At 41.2% G+C, this 19,048-nt stretch overlaps 2 protein-coding genes across 2 annotated transcripts in view; one reads left to right on the top strand and one right to left on the bottom strand.

Moving 5' to 3' along the window:
• LOC124514465 (uricase) overlaps positions 1 to 1,413 on the bottom strand; it is a 30,991-nt gene extending 29,578 nt beyond the window's left edge. The window contains exon 1 of the mRNA XM_047082467.1: positions 1,306 to 1,413. Within this exon, the coding sequence (XP_046938423.1) occupies positions 1,306 to 1,413 (108 nt within the window). The remainder of the gene's footprint in view (positions 1 to 1,305) is intronic.
• Positions 1,414 to 1,971: 558 nt separating this feature from the next.
• Positions 1,972 to 17,610, top strand: DNASE2B (deoxyribonuclease 2 beta). Its single transcript, XM_047082338.1, has 7 exons — positions 1,972 to 1,995; positions 2,098 to 2,228; positions 5,338 to 5,515; positions 8,861 to 8,942; positions 11,716 to 11,877; positions 13,433 to 13,630; positions 17,270 to 17,610. Exons 1-7 carry the CDS (start codon positions 1,972 to 1,974, stop codon positions 17,608 to 17,610), a joined length of 1,116 nt encoding a protein of 371 aa, XP_046938294.1.
• The last annotated feature ends 1,438 nt before the right edge of the window (positions 17,611 to 19,048 follow it).

The following is a 19,048-nucleotide window of genomic DNA, read 5'->3' as shown; positions in this document are numbered from 1 at the left end:
ACCATTCTATCCTGTTTGCATTTTCTCCGTCCACCAAATTCAGTTTCTTTCCATAACAGTACTTTGCCATTTTTAGTGAAAGTCAGGACATACTGGAATCTAGGCTTTAGGGTAATGTTGAAATCCTTGGAGCCCCTCAGTACAGCTTTTGATACCTGGTGATTGCATAATAAAGCTTGTTGACTGACAATCGGTGCCATCAGGTCAGCGACAAGGAGAGATAAAAAGAAAGCTTCCTGAAAGTTACATCTGAAAGAAAGTAACCTAACAGCATTTTTCCAGACTTTGAAATAAAATTGGATTTAGCAAATAGCATCCCAATACAGATGTCCCCCAACCACAGGAAGGGCTCAGGTTATAGTAAAAACAATCTTAGCTATTATTTGTGGATCATTTACTTTTGGCCAGGCACTGTGCTAAGCATACAATGAGGAGAAAATAGGAATTACTTTATATCCTATTCAACAAAGGTTCTTTAGTCTACATAACTGCAAACAAGTTGCTTATCTTCTCTAAATGCATCAATAAATCCTAAGCCTCATGTACTTAGTTATTACCATTGTAATACCAAAAGCTATCACAAGATAAAAATAATTTTATTTCATTTTAACTTAGAAAAATAAACCTCATGCTATGAAAATTTTTAAAAATTGATGAAAAGTTTGCAGTTGCTGAAATCTTTTTTTCTGAACGCAATAAAAACATATATAAAACAAAATGATACTCATGGAGGAATGATCAGAAAAAAAATGTTGTTTTGTTTTGTTTTGTTTTTTTCTAACTTGATTGTTTGCAAACCTGTCAGATAAGGTACAGCCTTGGCTCAGGGCAGCAAGCCTCAAAGTTTCGAGTGCACTGGCATCACCACAAACTATAGAAAATGTAGATTCCTAAGCCCAACTGGGAGAATTCTGAGTTAGCAGGTTTGGGCTAAGACCCAGAATTCTGCCCCTTTTGCAAGCACCACAGGAAAATGTGGGTACATGGTCCAGACACCCCAAACAAAACTCTGTCTTAGGAGAAATAGAGCCTCAGGCCCTCCCTTTCCTACGAACCTTGAATCCTGAACAATTCGAGTTCAACACAGAAGTGATCTGAGTTGCAAGATGCCAGTTTGGTGTAGGTCCCTAAGTGACTGGTCTGGATCCATAATCCAAGGGATAGATCAGAGCTATCCTTCTGGTAAAGTGCTCCTAATTATGAGAGCATCTTTAAGAAGTGAGTCAAAAGCATCATACACTTAAGGAAATCCTTTTCATATGCCTGTCTCCTCCCTCCCCTCCTGTAAAAAGAGAATGGTCTCACCTTTTTATAGTCATTGTGGTAATAGGCCATTTTCTCTTGGCTTTCAACTTCAAATTTAGTTTCAAGAGTGAGAAAGAATAGTTTGGGCAAAACAGATGTTTGTAACATTTTTTATTTGACCTGAAGGGTGAGCGGTCAATATGTTTACCTGATTGCATTACAACCAATTGGACACCAAGGCCTCTCAAAAGTAGAGCACCAAGTTGAATGGCTAAAACCAGAGGTGGAGGCAATACGTAAACATCTTTCGTAGAATATAATTAAATCGCTCTTTAAGGCAACCCTTTGAAGTCCACTTTAGGAAAAGTTTACTTAAGATTGAGAATATTAGAAGTGATAGATCCTAATTTTTGCTAAGACTTAAGGTTTTGTCATTTCTGCTTAATGTGTGAACTGCAAGCATTTGCTTTCACTCACAGAGAGGATAATCGTGAGGGGAAAACATGAAATACATTTAATTCAACCTCTACTTATCAACATGGAGTTTCCCTGCCCACTGAACTTCATAGTACATGATGTTCCCTCAGAAGAGTTAACTGGATATCCCATTTTCCTCGCTGGGACTTTTGATGACTTTGCAAACTAGTCAGCACAAAGGCATCCGGAGTCACGCTGGCATGTTGTGACAGAATCACACAATTACATGAGGTTCGCCCCATTCTGAAAATGCCCGAACAGCGAACAGCAGAGGCAAACGGAAACAAAACATCAGAGCCAGCACAGCCTGAGCGAGACCTGAAACTCAGACTCCTCATCCGGGGGGCAAGTTTCCTGCTGTGGTGTGGAATATAGGTGGCAGATAAAAAAAAAATGACAGCCAGACTTCTAAGAACAGCCCTTCCTTTGCTCTTCTTCGCCCTCTTTGGGGTCCTGGAGGCGACAACAATATCGTGCAGAAATGAAGAAGGCAAAGCCGTGGATTGGTAGGTAAATGAAATGGAAGGATTTGTGCATGCAAATAGAAAGCCAGAGTATGGGAGGCAAACTGGCTCACTGTAAAGTTCCACAAGGAGTCTTCCCCCTCCCTCTCCCTTCTAAAAAGAAGGGAAATTAAAGTACATACATGGACCAAATATCCAGAGAGGTCCTGAGTGAAGGAACTTCCACCTGAGAAAGCTGCCAAGCAGTGCCTGGTGGACCTGATTCGCTTCTCCCAGAGGGCCAAGGCCGGTGGCCCCAGATGTGGGGGGCCAGTTGGCAGGTTCCTTTCATTGCATTGCGCCTTCCCTAACGGGACCCTTCCAACATCCTTTCAGAGATTTGCAAAGGAGAGAAGGCAGATTGCTTTTTTTCTGACACGGGACGTTGTGCCTCTCCTTCTGAGAATGAGAAAGAGGGCTTGATCGAACACAGCAGTGTTTGGTTAACCTTGTTTATTAGGGCAGCACAGGAGCACAGGAGTGGGTGGTAGGTCCTTGGCCTCCTTCACACTGTGGAAGAGACTCAACACAGCATTGCATTATGGTTATGGATTCTTCTAACGCTTTGATCACTTTTTCACTCTTTAATTAGGGTGTTTAGGTTGAGCATTATGATTGGCATCAAGCTTTGTGTAAACTTCAGGCTTGAGAACACAGAGACACGCAGTCTCTCAGCAGTTACTGAGCTCATGCCAGGCCCTGTGCTGAGGTTTGAAAATACAAATATGAATGAAACATAGCACTTGCCCTCAAGGAGCTCAATTATGTGGTGAGGGTATAGATGGGGCCTCTAGGGAGCATGAGTCCCCAAACTAGTTTTGAGCTAAGTTTTAAGAACAATTATGAGCTGGTTAGATTTTTTTTAATGTTTATTTATTTTTGAGAGAGAGAGACAGCAAGCAGGGGAGGAGCAGAGGGAGAGGGACAGAGGATCCCAAGAAGGCTCTGCGCTGACAGCAGAGGGCCCAATGCGGGGCTCAAACTCACAAACGGTGAGATCATGATCTGAGCCTAAGTCGGATGGTTAACCGACTGAGCCACCCAGGCACCCCGTGAGCTGGTTAGAAAAACAAGGCAGATGCAAGGGCATCTCAAGCCAATGAGGGAGCAATGGGGAGGTACAGAGGCAAAAAGCAGTGGAGAAGGTTCAAGAACAGTGTTGCTGGTGCTTCAGGAGAATGGTGGGAGATGGCAGGAGGTAAGCTCAGTGAGCAGTGAGGGCCAGGTCATGAAGGGCTTTGTGTGTTGGGCTGCAGCGTCTGAATTTGACTGTCAAAGGGAGCTACCGAAGACCTTCCAGCAGGGATGTGACATAGTCAGATTTGTATTTTAGAAAGCTCACTGGTGGTACGTTGAAGGCCAACTGCATGGAGACCAGTCTAGAGTCATGGACTCACAAGGACTTTTGCAGCATTACAGATGAGATGATGTGTGGACCTCATCAGTTTAAAGTTTAAAGACGCGGTAGTAGAAATAAAGAGGAAGGAACACTCTGGGAAAACTCGGTAACAGATGGGCTGAGGATCGTAGGAGAGAGGGAGAAGTTAAGAAAGACTTTCAGATTGCTGGCTTCTCTGACTGCGTGGATGTGTTCCCTGTCTGCAGGAGAAGAGCAGAGTTGGAGCGAAATATTATAAACTTGGTTTCAAAAATACGGAGTTGGAAGTCTCTGGGATATCTCTGCATTTAGGCTTATCTGGACCTCAGCATAGAGGTGTGGGCTACAAACAGATTGAGGAAACTTCAGAAGATAACTGGAAATGGTTACTCAAGAAAAATGTTTAAAAGCACTAGTTTTCAACTGATACGCCGTGACCCTGATGGTTCTCAAACCCTTCACTGGTGAGCGACCGAATTGCGATCAATACATAACATTTGTTTTTGCTGCAAATGAATGGACACATTACTCAGCAATACCCGTCAGAGAGAATGTTGAGCTGAGCAGACGGGGAGGCACAGTCTCGAGCTGCTACAACTCACTGTGAGAGTAAAAGGGCAGAGCAACATCAGGTCGGCACCAAAGAATAATTTTATGTTTCCTGCCACATGTGAGGACCCTGTTCTGAGAGTAAGAACGCATGCACAGGGCAGGAAAGAGCTCGTGTAAATAAATGGAAGCATAAGAGTGAATAGAACCAAGTGAATAACATGAAGTGTTTACGGGCAGTGTGAGAGGTCATCGTGTGGTCATAGTGAATGCATTAGAATGTTTGCCTCCTTGTGGGTATTTGATGGTTCATTGTGGGATTTTTGCTATTAGAGGTATTTGGCAAGACCTGGGTGATTTTGCCCTCTGGGGACTTTCAACATTGTCTGGAAACAGTTTTGATTGGCATAGCTGAGGAGGACTACTGTCATCTGATAGGTAGAGGCCAGGGATGCTGCAATGCATAGGACAGCCCCCACAACAAAGAATGATCTGGCCTGAAATGTGACTAGAGCACATTTGAGAAGCCCCAGGGTTACATGATCCAAGAGTGCCTACCTGCCATACGGGCCCAACCGCCTCCCCTCCCTGTGAGATACGCAAAGAAGATATACAAGGAGATAATAGTAAGGACAACAAAATGCTTGCTTAATGAGCTGGTCTTGGCCCTGAATCCTCAATGCAGAGCGGTCTGAAAAACTGAGCTAAAGAACGTGGCCTAGGCCAGAGACTCAAGGGAGCCTCTGTCTACTCTGAAAGCCAAACCCAAATCTCAGACCCAGCCAGCCAACTGCAAAGAGATGAGTGTGCCAAGCACTTGGGGCAGAAGAGAAAAACACATCCAAGGCCTTTCCAGTCCAGGCCTGGGCTTCGTTCTCTCCCCAGTGCAGCCATATGGCATGTGGAAACAAAAGAGAGCCACTGTCAACCTACATGGGCTTCCACAACAGGGACCCTACCCACCCTAGGCCAGTTGATATCTTAGGACACGTCCAGTCAGAGTCACATTCCTTTCTGGGAAGGAGAAAAATAAGGGCGAGAAAAGAGACAGAAATCCTGAGCAAATCCCTTTCCTTAGACTTAGGGAACATAAGTAAAATGATATAGTTAGACGCTTAATACAGTGGCTGTCACCAGAGAAGCTGTCAATAAGTGTTAGTAATTCATAATTATTTCCTTTGTTAGGTTTGCCTTTTATAAGTTACCTAAAAGGCAAGACAAGGAAAGCAGACAGACGGGGCTAGAGTACCTATACCTAGACTCTACAACCAGGAGCTGGAGGAGGAGTAAGCAACTAATGAATACCACCAACAGTGTGTTGGGAAGGACATTACAACAGCTCTATGAAGCATATGCCTCCGAGGTATGTTACAGTTTATCATTCATCTGAATCACATAAAATGCATAAACAGAATCTAAAGCTTCCAAAAGATTCTGACTTCGAACTACCTAACCCCTGATCCTAGCAACTTGAAGTAAGCTAGCACACAATCTGAATCAATCTTAGACCTTCAGGAATATGTCATCAGACTCTACAGCGACGCCAGATTATGGGCACATTCAGCACTAAATCCCATAGCATCACCGGGTAAGGTGTGAACTACCTACGTATGGAAGCCTTCTGGCTGCCAAACTCTGCCAATTCACTCCGTACTTGCTGTCTTAGACCTCTAATAGAAATAGCAAGAAGCCCTCTCCCATTATAATGCAATACAGATCAGCAATTAATACACCACGAAGTATGGGTTACTTATGCCATGGTGGTGATGAGTGCTGGGGGCGAAAACGAAGGGTTCCACCTGGTCTTCCTTTTCATTTATCATTTTCCAAGTAGTAGGTTGAGAGCTAGGGCTGTAGTTCGATGCCCTAGAACTCACTTGCCTGAGTGGAGATTAAACCTGCTATCTGGACTTGATCAGGCAATGCGCTAACCAGCCAAAGAGGCATAGGTAAGTAGGCCTGCTGGCTCAATGTGGGCAGTCTCCCAATGATCCAGGCACCATCTGCCGTTCAGTGGCAAGATACTGCTTCCCAACCAGGGGTGACAAGGAAAATCATAGAATAATATTCAGTTACACGCATATATGCCTTCCTAACAATCACTGAGAGAGAGGTAAATGTGTAAAATGACTCAGCACTTACGGTATGCGAGGCCTTTACATATGTCAATTAATTGAATTCCAACAATAATGTGTTAGATCCTAGCGCTGCGGCACATGCATATCTGAGTATTTACTCAAAATGTGCAGAGAGCTGTCACTGTGTGCACTAATACTCATGTTTTTATTCGTCTGCCACTGAAGACCAGCCTTCAGAGCCAAATTACAAAGTAAAAATGTATTTTAAAAGTGTTTGAGTACACGTGATGGACCAAGCCCTGTTGTAGGTGCTTTTAAAAATTATTTAAACCCAGCAGCAACCCTGCTTTCAATTAATAGATTATTATGTAAAGTCCAAACTGCCTGCAGCTGCTTCTGTTTTCCAAGTTTGGGGATGGAGGCTGGGAGCATAACCCATTAGTGAGAAAATAAACACTTCTGTTGTTCCCTTCCCCACCGGGGAGAGAAAGGAAAGAGCAACATTGTAGAGCCTCTGTCTTTTACCTTAGTTGGGACAGATGGTTCTTACTTTGGCGGAATATAATAATGATCTGTGGAGGCACAAAAGTGGCCCCAGAGCCTAGGAGGGCAAGAGAGCTAAAATGCTCTGCAAAATAAAAAAGAGTGGATGAAAGCTAGGATTGAAAAAGTATAAGAAACCCAGAGAGAGACTAGAGGCAAGGCCAGGTGGTGATGTAAAACCATTCAATGTTTTGTACCTTCAGTGAAATCTGATCACACATAAGGCCTTCAGTGAGGGATTCTGGGAAGAAAATGACAGGGAAGGGGCTGATTTCCGTGTCTGACTGGCATAGAGCCAAAAGAAGAGGAACAACAATAGTGGGGACACCTAAGTGAGATCGGGTGTTCTTTGGAAGCTGGGTCTGTGTGCCAGACGTGACAGTGAGAACATAGCTCCCCCACCTCCTGGTCTGGGATTCTATCAGAAAGCAGAATGCAAGATCACAGCAACTGGCTTTAAATCTCAAATGTCAAGATGACCTAGGCCAATACGTGGGTTACATTTGGAATTGTTTCCCTTCTTTTGCCTTTGTCAATAAGAACCTTCCATACACCTTCGTAGTAACGCTTATCAAACTATATTGTAGTTGCCTGTGCCTGCCTGTCTATATTCCCTGCTAGACTAGGGGCAGAGATTGTACTAGTCTTGTTCAACATCCAGTAGTCAAAATAGTACCCAGCTTATGTGTTCTAGAAACAAAGCTGTCCAGAAGGACATGCCTAGGCCTACCTATCCTTAAGTCCATAGTCTTTCCCCTTTATCAGAGAGCCTTTCTTCACTAGGGCTGCCTCCCATTTAACCTTAGCTAGCTGTTACACTCCTGGTTAGAATAATACACTTCGTCTATTATACGAATAAAGCTCCTCAAAGATTCTTCCCAAAGCCCCTTCGCATTGCACGCCAAAGGCACACAATGGCCTCATGACCACATTCAACGCCAGCTCATTGAACAACTGTCAGGGTCTTCCAGCAGAGAATATGAATGCCAACAATAGCTATAGTCAGTTGTGAAAATGAGGCTAAGAAAACAGCTTCTTTTCCTGGATATTTCTAAATATAGTAGCCGAGAATGCTACACGGACTATACGGTGCATAAAAAAAAAAAAAAAAAAAGGTTTTAGATGACCTCAAATAATTAAGCAGTTGTAAACAACTCAATTATTGGCTTTTTTTTTTCCTGAGACAAAAAGAAGAGCCTTTTTTAAGGAGATGAGTTTTCCTTCCTTGCTTTTAATTATGTCCCTGAGATTTTTGTTAATATCAATATTATTGGCTTCAGTAAAAATCACTGCATCGTGACACAAACGAAAAGGAACCACACAGAATAAATACAAGCAAGCTTCCAAAACATGACAAAAGAGATACCATCAAAATAATAGCTTCATTTTTACTCAGAGATTTGGCCAACTGTTTAGAAAATTTACTCATATTTTGCCTTACCAGAGGCAATCCAATATCACACATTCAATTTCACTACTTTTTCTAAGCAGGGAAATATCAAGCAAGAAAGGTGAAGTGACACTAAGAAATGAATTGAAGGGAAATCCTCCCCTGCAGGGAGGTAGTGGGAGCAGAGAATGAGGAATCCTGATTAAACACAAAACTATGACCAAGCTGTGAAGCACAACGTAGGCAGAGGAAAGCAGACCCTGACAGCCAGTTCTGCCATGGTGCCTATATCAGTGGAAAAAACCCAGGTGTAATCCTAGGCCGATTGTTCCTACACAAATATGTGTTCCTCAACAAATATTTAAGTACTCCTTTATTATACAGTGGTTGCCAAATGAGAAACACAGGTCCAAAACAGCCAAGAGAAATAGGAATAGTACCTTCACATGCACATCATGATGCACAGGGCCCCTGTCACATAGGATGAAACCATGCACGGTTAAGAATGGACTTTCTGTTCCCTCCCTTGCCTGTCACAGAATTCAGTCTGATGGGGAAGCTGTCTATTAGGATAACGGATGATTTCTCATGTGTATTAATGAAAGCTCTGTATTGCAGACTGGGTAGCTGGTAGAAATGTTGCGAGCATTTATGAGCGTAAGATTTACATCATTATAACCCTAATGTGCTCCTGCAGAATAACAACACAGCCTATCTAATATACAATGATGGAGTCCCTACATCTGTGAATTACAGCAGAAAGTATGGACACACTAAAGGTATGACAAAGCCTCTTGGTTTGTCTTTTCTACTGGAAATCAACATTCTCTTAAATATTCTATCTTGAATATTCTTTTTTTTTCCACACTGAAAAGATAGCTTTCCTTTTTAATGGTTTATTCTGAGCTATCAAAATTCTTGATTTCTATATCACAGGTTATAATTATATAATTTCACTTGGAAATCTCCTTTTCACAAATTCCACTTTATTTCTTAACATAAAAATATATGCTCTATAGCAGAAATCCCAGAATTCTACTGGGAATACCAGCCAGTCTATATAGTGTTTGTGTGTGTGCACGCGCGCGCGTGTGTGTATGTGTGTGTGTGTGTGTGTGTACACATTTCAGTTAAGTTCATTGAGGTATAATTTCCATAGAGTAAAATTCACTCTTTTTAGTGTATAGTTACTTTTGAAGTAAACGTTTTTGAAAAGTACTTTTAATAAAAAAAAAAAAAAAGGAAAGTACTTTTAAATATATTTTTTATATTTTGGTAATTTTTGTTATATATAGTTAATATATTTTAAGAATTTTATTATAGTAATTTTTGGCATTTTTCTATAAACTATGTATATGTATTACTTAAAAATTCAAAATGCCAGTAAGCAAAAAAAAAATCTGTAATTTTAACACCCATTAGATAATCGCATTAATCCTTTCTACTCACTTTTCTATAATATGTATTTTAAAACATTTTTATGAAACTATTGTAATGATTATCTTCTACCGTTTTTCTTTTTTTTAACATTTTTTATTTATTTTTGAGACAGAGAGGGACAGAGCATGAATGGGGGAGGGGCAGAGAGAGAGGGAGACACAGAATCTGAAGCAGGCTCCAGGCTCTGAGCCATCAGCCCAGAGCCCGACGCGGGTCTCGAACTCACAGACCGCGAGATCGTGACCTGAGCCGAAGTCGGACGCTTAACCGACTGAGCCACCCAGGCGCCCCTGTTTTTCAACTTCATAGATCATGAATACTTTCCCATGGCAACAAATATTTTTCAGAAGACCCCAAAGTCGGGGCGCCTGGGTGGCTCAGTCGGTTAAGCGTCCGACTTCGGCTCAGGTCACGATCTCACAGTTCGTGAGTTCCAGCCCCACATCAGGCTCCTCACTGACAGGAGGAGTTCCTTTTTCTCTCTCTCAGAATAAATAAATAAACTTAAAAAAGAAAAAAAAAAAAAAAAAAAAAGAAGGTCCCAAACTCAAATGGCTTCAGAAGCAGGCAAGTGGATGTCAGCAAGCCAGGTGGACTAAACTAGCAGGGAACTGAAGAACCGGAGGGTGCATGTTTGGTGAAAAGGTACAGGTAGTGCTCAGGTTGCTTTGGAGGGATGCGATTTTTCAGGAGATGTTGAAAATTAGCATTTGTGGAAAATCTCCCCAATTTTTAAATGTTGGCAATGAACGCAAAGTTTTAGAAATATTCTCTGAGAATAATAATATGTATCTGCAGGATAGATTTGGCCAGTAGGCTGCCACTTTTGCCACCTCCAATTAAGAACGTAATTTGTAATGGCTGTCAAATATCATGAGTAATGAAAGCTTTTTATTTAGCCAAGTTGCCCTCCTGATGGTCCTATTTGCTTGGAACACAGCAATTTTGGTAATACACCACATTCTCCAACTCTCCTCTAACAACCGCCAACCACCATTCTCCCCCCACCCTGTTCGTTGCTAAAAGGGCTTGGGGAAAAAGACCACAAAGGGAACAGGACCCCATGTCAAGTGCAGGAGTTCTCTTTGGCAACAGGTGCCCTGACATCCGGTTGCACTGGTACCAGGAGGTTAGGATTTCAGGCCAACAGTACATTCATCTGGGCAGAAGAGGGCCCCTGAAGGTCATCCAGCTCTGTTTGGCAACAGAACATTGGACGTTTTCCACCTGGACACAGGGAATGAGAGACCAATAGCGTGCTTTCTTCAAGTGTGTTTTTTGCAAAAGAAATAACTGGCAAGCATGTGGTTTCCACTCTAACAATAAGGTAAACATGAATAATTTCATATTTGCATGGTCATATGCAAACTGGAAAGTCTAGTCAGTGTACCAGAACTATCCCGATTTATTTATAAACACAGAAATAGTCACTGATGCCTGTTGGGTAGGATTCATTTTGCCATGTCACAAAATGAAAATCTTTCTGTTTCCTTCCTTTCCGTTTTCATGTCATTTTGCTCTAGAAATTTTCACTAAACACAATTAACTGGGTCATTTTGGCATGGCTTCTCTTTCATTCTCTCTGTCTCTGTTTTTGGCCTTGTGGAGTTGATTACTCTTCTACACATAAGTGACCATCAGTGTCTTACAATGAACTATCGCAAGTACATTTCTTCATTTGATACTTTCTCTTTCAATTCTTTTTCAGCTGGCTTTTGAAAACAGCTTAGCTGCTTAGCGGTAAAGATAACTCATTATGTGAAGCTTACCAGGTGACTGTGTAGTTTAACAAGGTCAAATTCCAATTTAGCAAATTTGCATTCCGCCAAAACAAATTCTCCTTGTGGTTTCAACACGAAATTCCTCTTAACTCTTCACAGGGTGGCTGTCCTGGCTCTCTTTTGTGGTGGCTTATTATCAGTAATGGGGCAATGTGATGTGTGCCCAAGTTAGTTTTGAAATCTTTGAAAAGCAAGCATGATCTTTGTGATTATTAACAGAGTAAAATATTAGCCTGAAGTACAAATGGGCTTAAATGTTACAGCTTTGAACCCTATCTTTAAAAGGAGCTTTGTTTTTCTAATTTACCTATATTAATTGTATCTTTGGTAGGTTTACTGCTGTGGAACCGAGTGCAAGGATTTTGGCTGATTCATTCTATTCCCAGATTTCCTCCAGCTCCTGAAGAAGGCTATGATTATCCACCCACAGGGAGGAGACATGGACAATCTGGCATCTGCATAACTTTTAAGTACAACCAGTATGAAGCAATAGGTAACATTAGAGTATGTTAAAAAAAAAAAAAAAAGAGAGAGATAGCAGTGTTAAAGAAGGGATTTGGAAATGTATGAATAAATTTATTACTTCATCCGTTTCTCTATTCATTAACACTCTGTTACCTAGATTCTATTAGATTCTAACATGGGCGTTGCCATGGTGAGACCTTGAGCAGATTCACTTACTAGACCTTTGTTTCCTGATCCACCAAAGAAGTCTTTGAAATTGATCAGGGGTGGTATTTTCAAATGTCTAGCGTGGCCTGGCAGGTAACAAAAATGGGTGAAACAGGCAAGCAACGCTGCTTGGGCAGTGGGGACAGAGACAAACAGGGATGTTGACTCTCCCCTCAAAAGCCTCAGCTCTGCAATGTGGCTCTGCAGAAAAGCAGACCTAATGGTTACAGATCTCCATACTTTTCAAGAGAAACTAGAAATCTAGGGTGGGAGGATGTGAGAGAGTTGGGAAGAGAATATGATCTCAATCTTATTTTAAAAAAATAATTGTGGGGGCACCTGGGTGGCTCAGTCAGTTGAACTTCTGACTCTTGATTTGGATCAAGAGTCTCACGATTTGTGGGATCAAGCCCCACATCAGGCTCTGCCCTGACAGTGTGGAGCCTGCTTGGGAATCTCTCCCCCCTCCCCCCACCCCTCTCCCGCTCACACACGGGTGCATGTGCACTCTCTCTCTCTCTCTCTCTCTCTCTCTCTCTCAAAATATAATGAAGTAAATAAATGTGCTGACTACATGTTGCCTGTAGGCCACCAACCTGAGAGCTCCAAGTCAGATGATCTTCCTTTAAGATCCCAAGCTGGAATGGCCAAAAATACTTGGATTTGGAAAACTATGGTGGGGGAGAAGGAGAAGTAGGAACACTATTTTATCAGTCACTTTTTACTGAGGAGGCTGCTAAATTGTGGTAAAGAGTGATTTACCTCTAGATATATGAGGTTTAGAATATGTTTTTCATCAAATTTCCATCTTATGGCAAGGATTACTGAGGCTCTCACCCAAGTTAAGTCCTAGTTTAACTAATTGAGTTCCTGTAATGTTTATAGAGCTGAATAGCATAGAGATTAGCTGTGCATGCTGATGAGTTGATTATTCTTTAAGCTGGATGATCAATACATGGGAGGGCTCTACTTTTGTATATGTATGTATGCAAGAAAAAAACATATGGTCTCCAATGCCAGACTGCCTAGGTTTGAATATCAACTACAAGCTTTATAACCCTGCATCTGTGACAGAAATTCTCTATTAATTCATCTATATGAAGAGGATAATGACAAAAGAACTTACTTAATAATATAATTGCTATTAGGATTGAGTTAGTACACCCATATAAAACTTGTGGAATAACGCCTGGAAAGTAGGAAGCACTCAATAAGGGTTAACTATTTCAACCAAAAGTGATTTGAAGGCTATTGGCTTAAAAAAGAAATACTTTTGTTTTTGTTTTTGTGTTTTTTAATTCACACAAGATCTATAGTATCAACAAGTATTTCCATCTGTATCCTAATTCTCAATTTTTCTTTGTTCCTCCATTCAGATTCTCAGCTCTTGGTCTGTAACCCAAACATTTATAGCTGTTCCATCCCAGCCATCTTTCACCAGGAGCTCGTTCATATGCCCCAGCTGTGCTCCAGATCCAGCTCATCAGAGATCCCTGACCGGCACCTCACTGCACTTCAGTCAGCCCGGGGCCAAAAATTCCTCCATTTTGCAAAGTCTGGTTCTTTTCTTGACGGTATGAAAGACCATGATCAAACAATATATAACTCTGCTGTTGGACTCACTTTGGATTGTATAGCAGAACTATTCTGATTATTTGGGGATGGAGAAGTAGAAGAGAAGGGAGGAAAAAGGAAGGAAAGGGAAAGGGGAAGTCAAATTAGTCCAAACATTTGCCTGCTCTGCTTGAATAGCACAATTGCTGATCCAACCATGGAAATATCTCACAACCATCCAAGCCAGGAGTCAGTGAAAATTTGCAGTCCCCAGCCTCTGTTGGGCACAGGACCACAGTTGTCTCCTCCTTTTTTCCATTCCCTAAGCAGCTATTTTAAGACTCTTTTACTCTCAAGTCCTTTATATTACGCTGCCTCCTCATTCTCAGCCTCTCTTTTTCCTTCATAGAACAGAGATCACCAGAGAGAAACCACCTCAAGAACACACTCCACCCAAAAAAGTATGGGGGTTCCTCAAAAAATTAAAAATAGGAATATCATGTGATCCCATAATTCCATTACTGGGCCTTTTCCCAAAGAAAACAAAAACATTAATTCGGAAAGATATATGCAGACCTACATTTATCGCAACATTATTTACAGAAGCTAAGATATGGAGGCAACCCAAGTGTTCATCAATAGATGAATGGATAAAGAAGATGTGGTGTGTATACACAATGGAATATTACTCAGCCATAAAAAGAATGAGACTTTACCGTTTGTGACAACATGGAAGGACCTAGGGGGTACTATGCTAAGGGAAATAAGTCAGACAGAGGAAGATAAAACCATAGATTTCACTCATATGTGGAATCTTAAAAACAAAACAAATGAACACACAAACGGAAGCAGAAACAGACCCGTAAATACACAGAACATACTGGTGGTTGCCAGAGGGGAGGGGATGGAGGGAGTGGGCAAAATGGGCAAAAAGGAGTGGGAGGTACAGGCTTCCAGTTTGTGGAATGAATAAGTCATGGGATGAAAGGTACAGCAGAGGGAACATAGTCAATGGTATTGTAATTGTGCTGTATGGTGACCAGATGGTGGCTCCACTTGTGGTCAGCATAGCATGACATACGGAGGTGTTGAATCACCATGTTCTGTACCTGAAACTAATGTAACATTGTGTGCCAGTTATACTTGTATTTTTAAAAATGACTAAAAAGGGGCACCGGGGCGCCTCAGTTGGTTGAGCATCCAACTCTTGATTTCAGCTCAGGTCATGATCTCACGGATCCTATGAACCTTGTACCTATCGAGCTCTGCACTGATAGTGTAGAGCCTGCTTGGGATTCTCTCTCTCCCTCTCTTTTTGCCTCTCCCTGGCTCGCTCTAGTACTCTCTCTCTCTCAAAATAAATAAACATCTTTTAAACATGACTGGGGCGCCTGGGTGGCTCAGTCGGTTAAGCCTCCAACTCTTGGTTTTGGCTCAAGTCATGATCTCACAGTTTGTGAGTTCAAGCCCCGCATTGGGTTCCATGCTGACAGTGTAGAACCTGCTTGGGATTCTCTCTCTCCTTCTCTCTCTCTGCCCCTCCCCTGATCTCTCTCTCTCTCTCTCTCAAAACATAAATTTAAAAACATTTTTTTCAGTGACTAAAAAGACCATACACACACACACACACACACACACACCCTCAACAATCTTATCTGTTTTTATTCCTTTTCACGAGTTTCCCTTTATCCCAACAGAAGCAGTGCACCTCTTGTGCCTTGGAACCTATCCCAGTCTCAGAATACTTTGATTCAAACACTAGATCTCTTCTCCCTCTTCTACTTCAATTTTCCCACTCTATAAGCTCGGTCCCCTTAGCACACAAATATTCCTAAAAATCTTCCCTCAATTCTAGATCCCCTATATCTCTGTTTTTTTCTTTTCTTCCAAATTTCTTTCTAAAAGTCTCTTCAGGGGGCACCTGGCTGGCTCAGTGGGTTAAGCATCCGAGTTCAGCTCAGGTCATGATCTTGTGGTTCACGGGTTTGAGCCCTGAGTCAAGCTCTGTGCTGAAGGCTCAGAGCCTGGAACCTGCTTCAGATTTCATGTCTCCCTCTCTCTCTCTGCCCCTCCCCCACTAATGCTCTGTCTCTCTTTCTCTCTCTCTCTCAAAAATAAATAAACATTAAAAAATAATTTTAAAGACTCTTCATGGGCTTTCACGTGCTCAATGCTCCTTCACTGTAGTCTTTGCATCTCTGTCTGTAGACACGCCAATCTCTCCCCAGTCACCAGTGACCCTCTTAGTTGACCTCACTGTCTTCCCTCTTTCTTGCTACCTTCCTTCCTTTTATACTAGATAAAATTTACTGAATGCTTACCACTTGCCAAGCCCTGTATTAGGCACTAGAGATCCAAAAATCAACAGGACAGAAATAGCCTCTGCAGAATTTGGCACTGTTAAAACCCTTTTCTTCCTGAAACACTCTCCCTCCCTGATTTTTGGGAGTGTGCAGTCTCTTGGTCTTCTTCCCACTTCTCTTAAGTCTCTTTAACTAGGTCCTCCTCCTCTGCCTACTCCTTAGGTGACTGGGTTGCCACGTGGTCTTCCACTCTTCCTTATCTCATTCTATATACTCATTCTATGCAATTCCAATAAGCTTTCAGGTGATTCTCAAGACCTCTGGACTGACAGAGCCATCAGTATTCAATAGTGGGTGGGACATTGCTACCTGGGGGTGGTATAGCCATGCCAAATTCAACGTGCCAAACTCATCATTATTGCCCACAAATCTATTCTTTTTCTTATATTCTGCAGAGTCAACTGAGAACTCCAGATCCCTCCTTTTTCTTTACTGCTCTAGCAAGTCATCAAATTCAATCAGTTCTAGGTCCTTAGTAACACTCACATTTATCTTTTCCTCTCCAAACTTTATGCCACTGCCTTAGTCCATGCCTGTGTTTATTGTCACAATTATTGTGACAACCCTGTGTTTTCCCTATCTCCAATCTAATACACCTTTCTCAATTCATCCTGCACATTGCCTCCCAACTGATATTTATGATCAAAAATCAGTTTCTACTATCAGTTTTCCACTAACATTTCTCTAAAAATTCTCCCATTGAGGGGCGCTTGGGTGGTTCAGTCTGTTGAGCATCTGACTTCGGCTCAGGTCACGATCTCATGATTCATGGGTTGGAGCCCCACATTGGTCTGTGTGCTGATGGCTCAGAGCCTGCAGCCTGCTTCGGATTCTGTGTCTCCCTCTCTCTCTGCCGCTCCTCTGCTCACACTCTGTCTCTCTCTCAAAAATAAATAAACATTAATTTTTTTTTAATTCTCCCTTTGATTTCAGGAAAATCCAAACATTTTGGCATGATGTGCAAAGAGCCCTTGAAGCTGGCCCCTGGTTACTTCTCTAGCTTCATTCTGTCTAAAGATCTTTTCAAGACAAAAGCATATATTGCTCTCTTGTTTGTGTGGAACAGAAAACATTTTTAAACGCCAATATCACCTTAGTGATAAGAACTTTTATTTGCATAACACTTTAGCACTAACAAAATGTTCTCCCATCCACTATCTCAATTATGTTGTTATTATTGTGCTCGTGACATCCATATATCAGGGGCGAATGATGATTTCCATTGCTGAGGATATTTTCAGGGACTTATCTAAGTATAAATACTAACCTCACTATCTTTCTCCCTGTAAACCCTAGACATCTTTGCAGCCTGGATGGCTCAACAGTTGAAGACGCATTTGCTAACAGAAACCTGGCAGCGAAAGAGACAAGAGCTTCCTTCAAACTGCTCCCTTCCTTACCATGTCTACAATGTCAAAGCAATTAAGATATCTGGACACTCTTATTTCAGTTCTTACCAGGATCATGCCAAATGGTGTGTTTCCCAAAAGAGGACCAAAAATCGCTGGACCTGCATTGGAGACCTAAATCGGAGCCCATACCAAGCCTTCAGAAATGGAGGATTCATTTGTACCCAGAATCAGCATATTTACCATGCATTTCAAGGATTGGTTTTGTATTATGAGAACTGTAACTAAACTTGGTGAAAGGACATATGTACCATTATTTTCAGCACTGACAATGGGTCTTCTTCCATTAGATCCATTCTTTATATACTAAAAGCCTGTGAGTATACTTACAGTCACAAATCATCAAATAAAATGATTTTCTACCGTGGTCGCCATTTTATCTTCCATTTAGTGAAAATTTATCTACTTGGCAATTATATGCCGTAAGCATAAATCATTATACATAGCCAAGTGAGAATTGAAGAAACGGAAGAAAAAAATCTTCTTAACTGCTCATGGATTGACTGAACATCTCCTAGATTAACTTCATCTCCCTCACAAAGACTTCTCTGACTCTTCTACTCATCCCTTGTTGAAGAAAAAAAATCTCTCTCTGTACCTCATGCTACTCAGTCATATTCCTCTTAGAGTTCTTTCACTGGTTTATGGTTAAGTCTTATTTATTATTCTTGCAGTTGCTCCTTACTAATCATATGATCTTAGGATATTCACTTGAACTCTCTAAGCCTTGTTTTTTTCATCTATGAAACAATGTGTAGATATGTTTAAGCACCTAGCACAAAGCCTGGTGGGGTTGACACTTAAAAATACTGGTGGAATTTGAATATGAATCTCCCTCCCAAGTTAGAAAAGACAAGAGGAAGTTTAGAAATGAGTAATATTTTTCAAAAAAAAATTGTTAAGTCAGATTAGGAGAAAGAAGTAAAACAACCCACCAAATTGGGGTCAATAAAGAAGCCATAATCAAATCTAACAATCTTAATTCTAGTGTGTTTCATTTTGGGAGTTCTTATCCCTAAATATGACTATTATATAAATAAACAGCAATAAACTCGTATTAAGAACTAACTGCTTAAGAAAATTTGAAATATAGTTCTCAATTTCAAGAAAATTGCAATTTAACAAAAGAAATCACAATAATTAAAGCCAACACTTATTAAGCATTTACTATGTAGTAAACAGTCAACCCACATCTTCTTATTTGATCTTCATAACAATGCTACATAGTAGGAATCATTATCCCCATTTTACTGACAAGGAAACTGAGGTCTACAAAGCTTCAGTAACTTACCCAACATTATAAAAGGTCTATCTGACCTCTAAGGCTATGCTCTTTACTTATATTCCAAGAGACAATAAATGAAAATGATGCAATATAGGATAATATATATATATGATGTCTTAATACCACCAAAATTCATGGGACATGATGGCACTAGTTCAATGAAAAGCAGAGAAAAAGCTAAGTTTGTCTTCCTGTCGGAAGCAAAGATAAGCTAAAGAAAGGCCTGTTGAATACTAGCTAGCTAAATTACATGCTTGAATGTATGAAGAGATTTGAAAAATATGTTTTATTCTCACATAAAGTATCTGAGTATAAATAATTCCAATAAAATAGGATTAAAAGAGAAACTAAAAATATAAGATCCTGGGGTGCCTGGGTGAC

This window comes from Lynx rufus, unplaced genomic scaffold, assembly GCF_022079265.1.
Source record: "Lynx rufus isolate CCGP_SWC_20201006 ecotype Redwood Valley unplaced genomic scaffold, mLynRuf1.p SCAF_2, whole genome shotgun sequence".
Classification (NCBI taxonomy): domain Eukaryota; kingdom Metazoa; phylum Chordata; class Mammalia; order Carnivora; family Felidae; genus Lynx; species Lynx rufus.
Note: the sequence above shows the minus strand (reverse complement) of the source record. Positions and strands in the feature narration are given on the sequence as shown.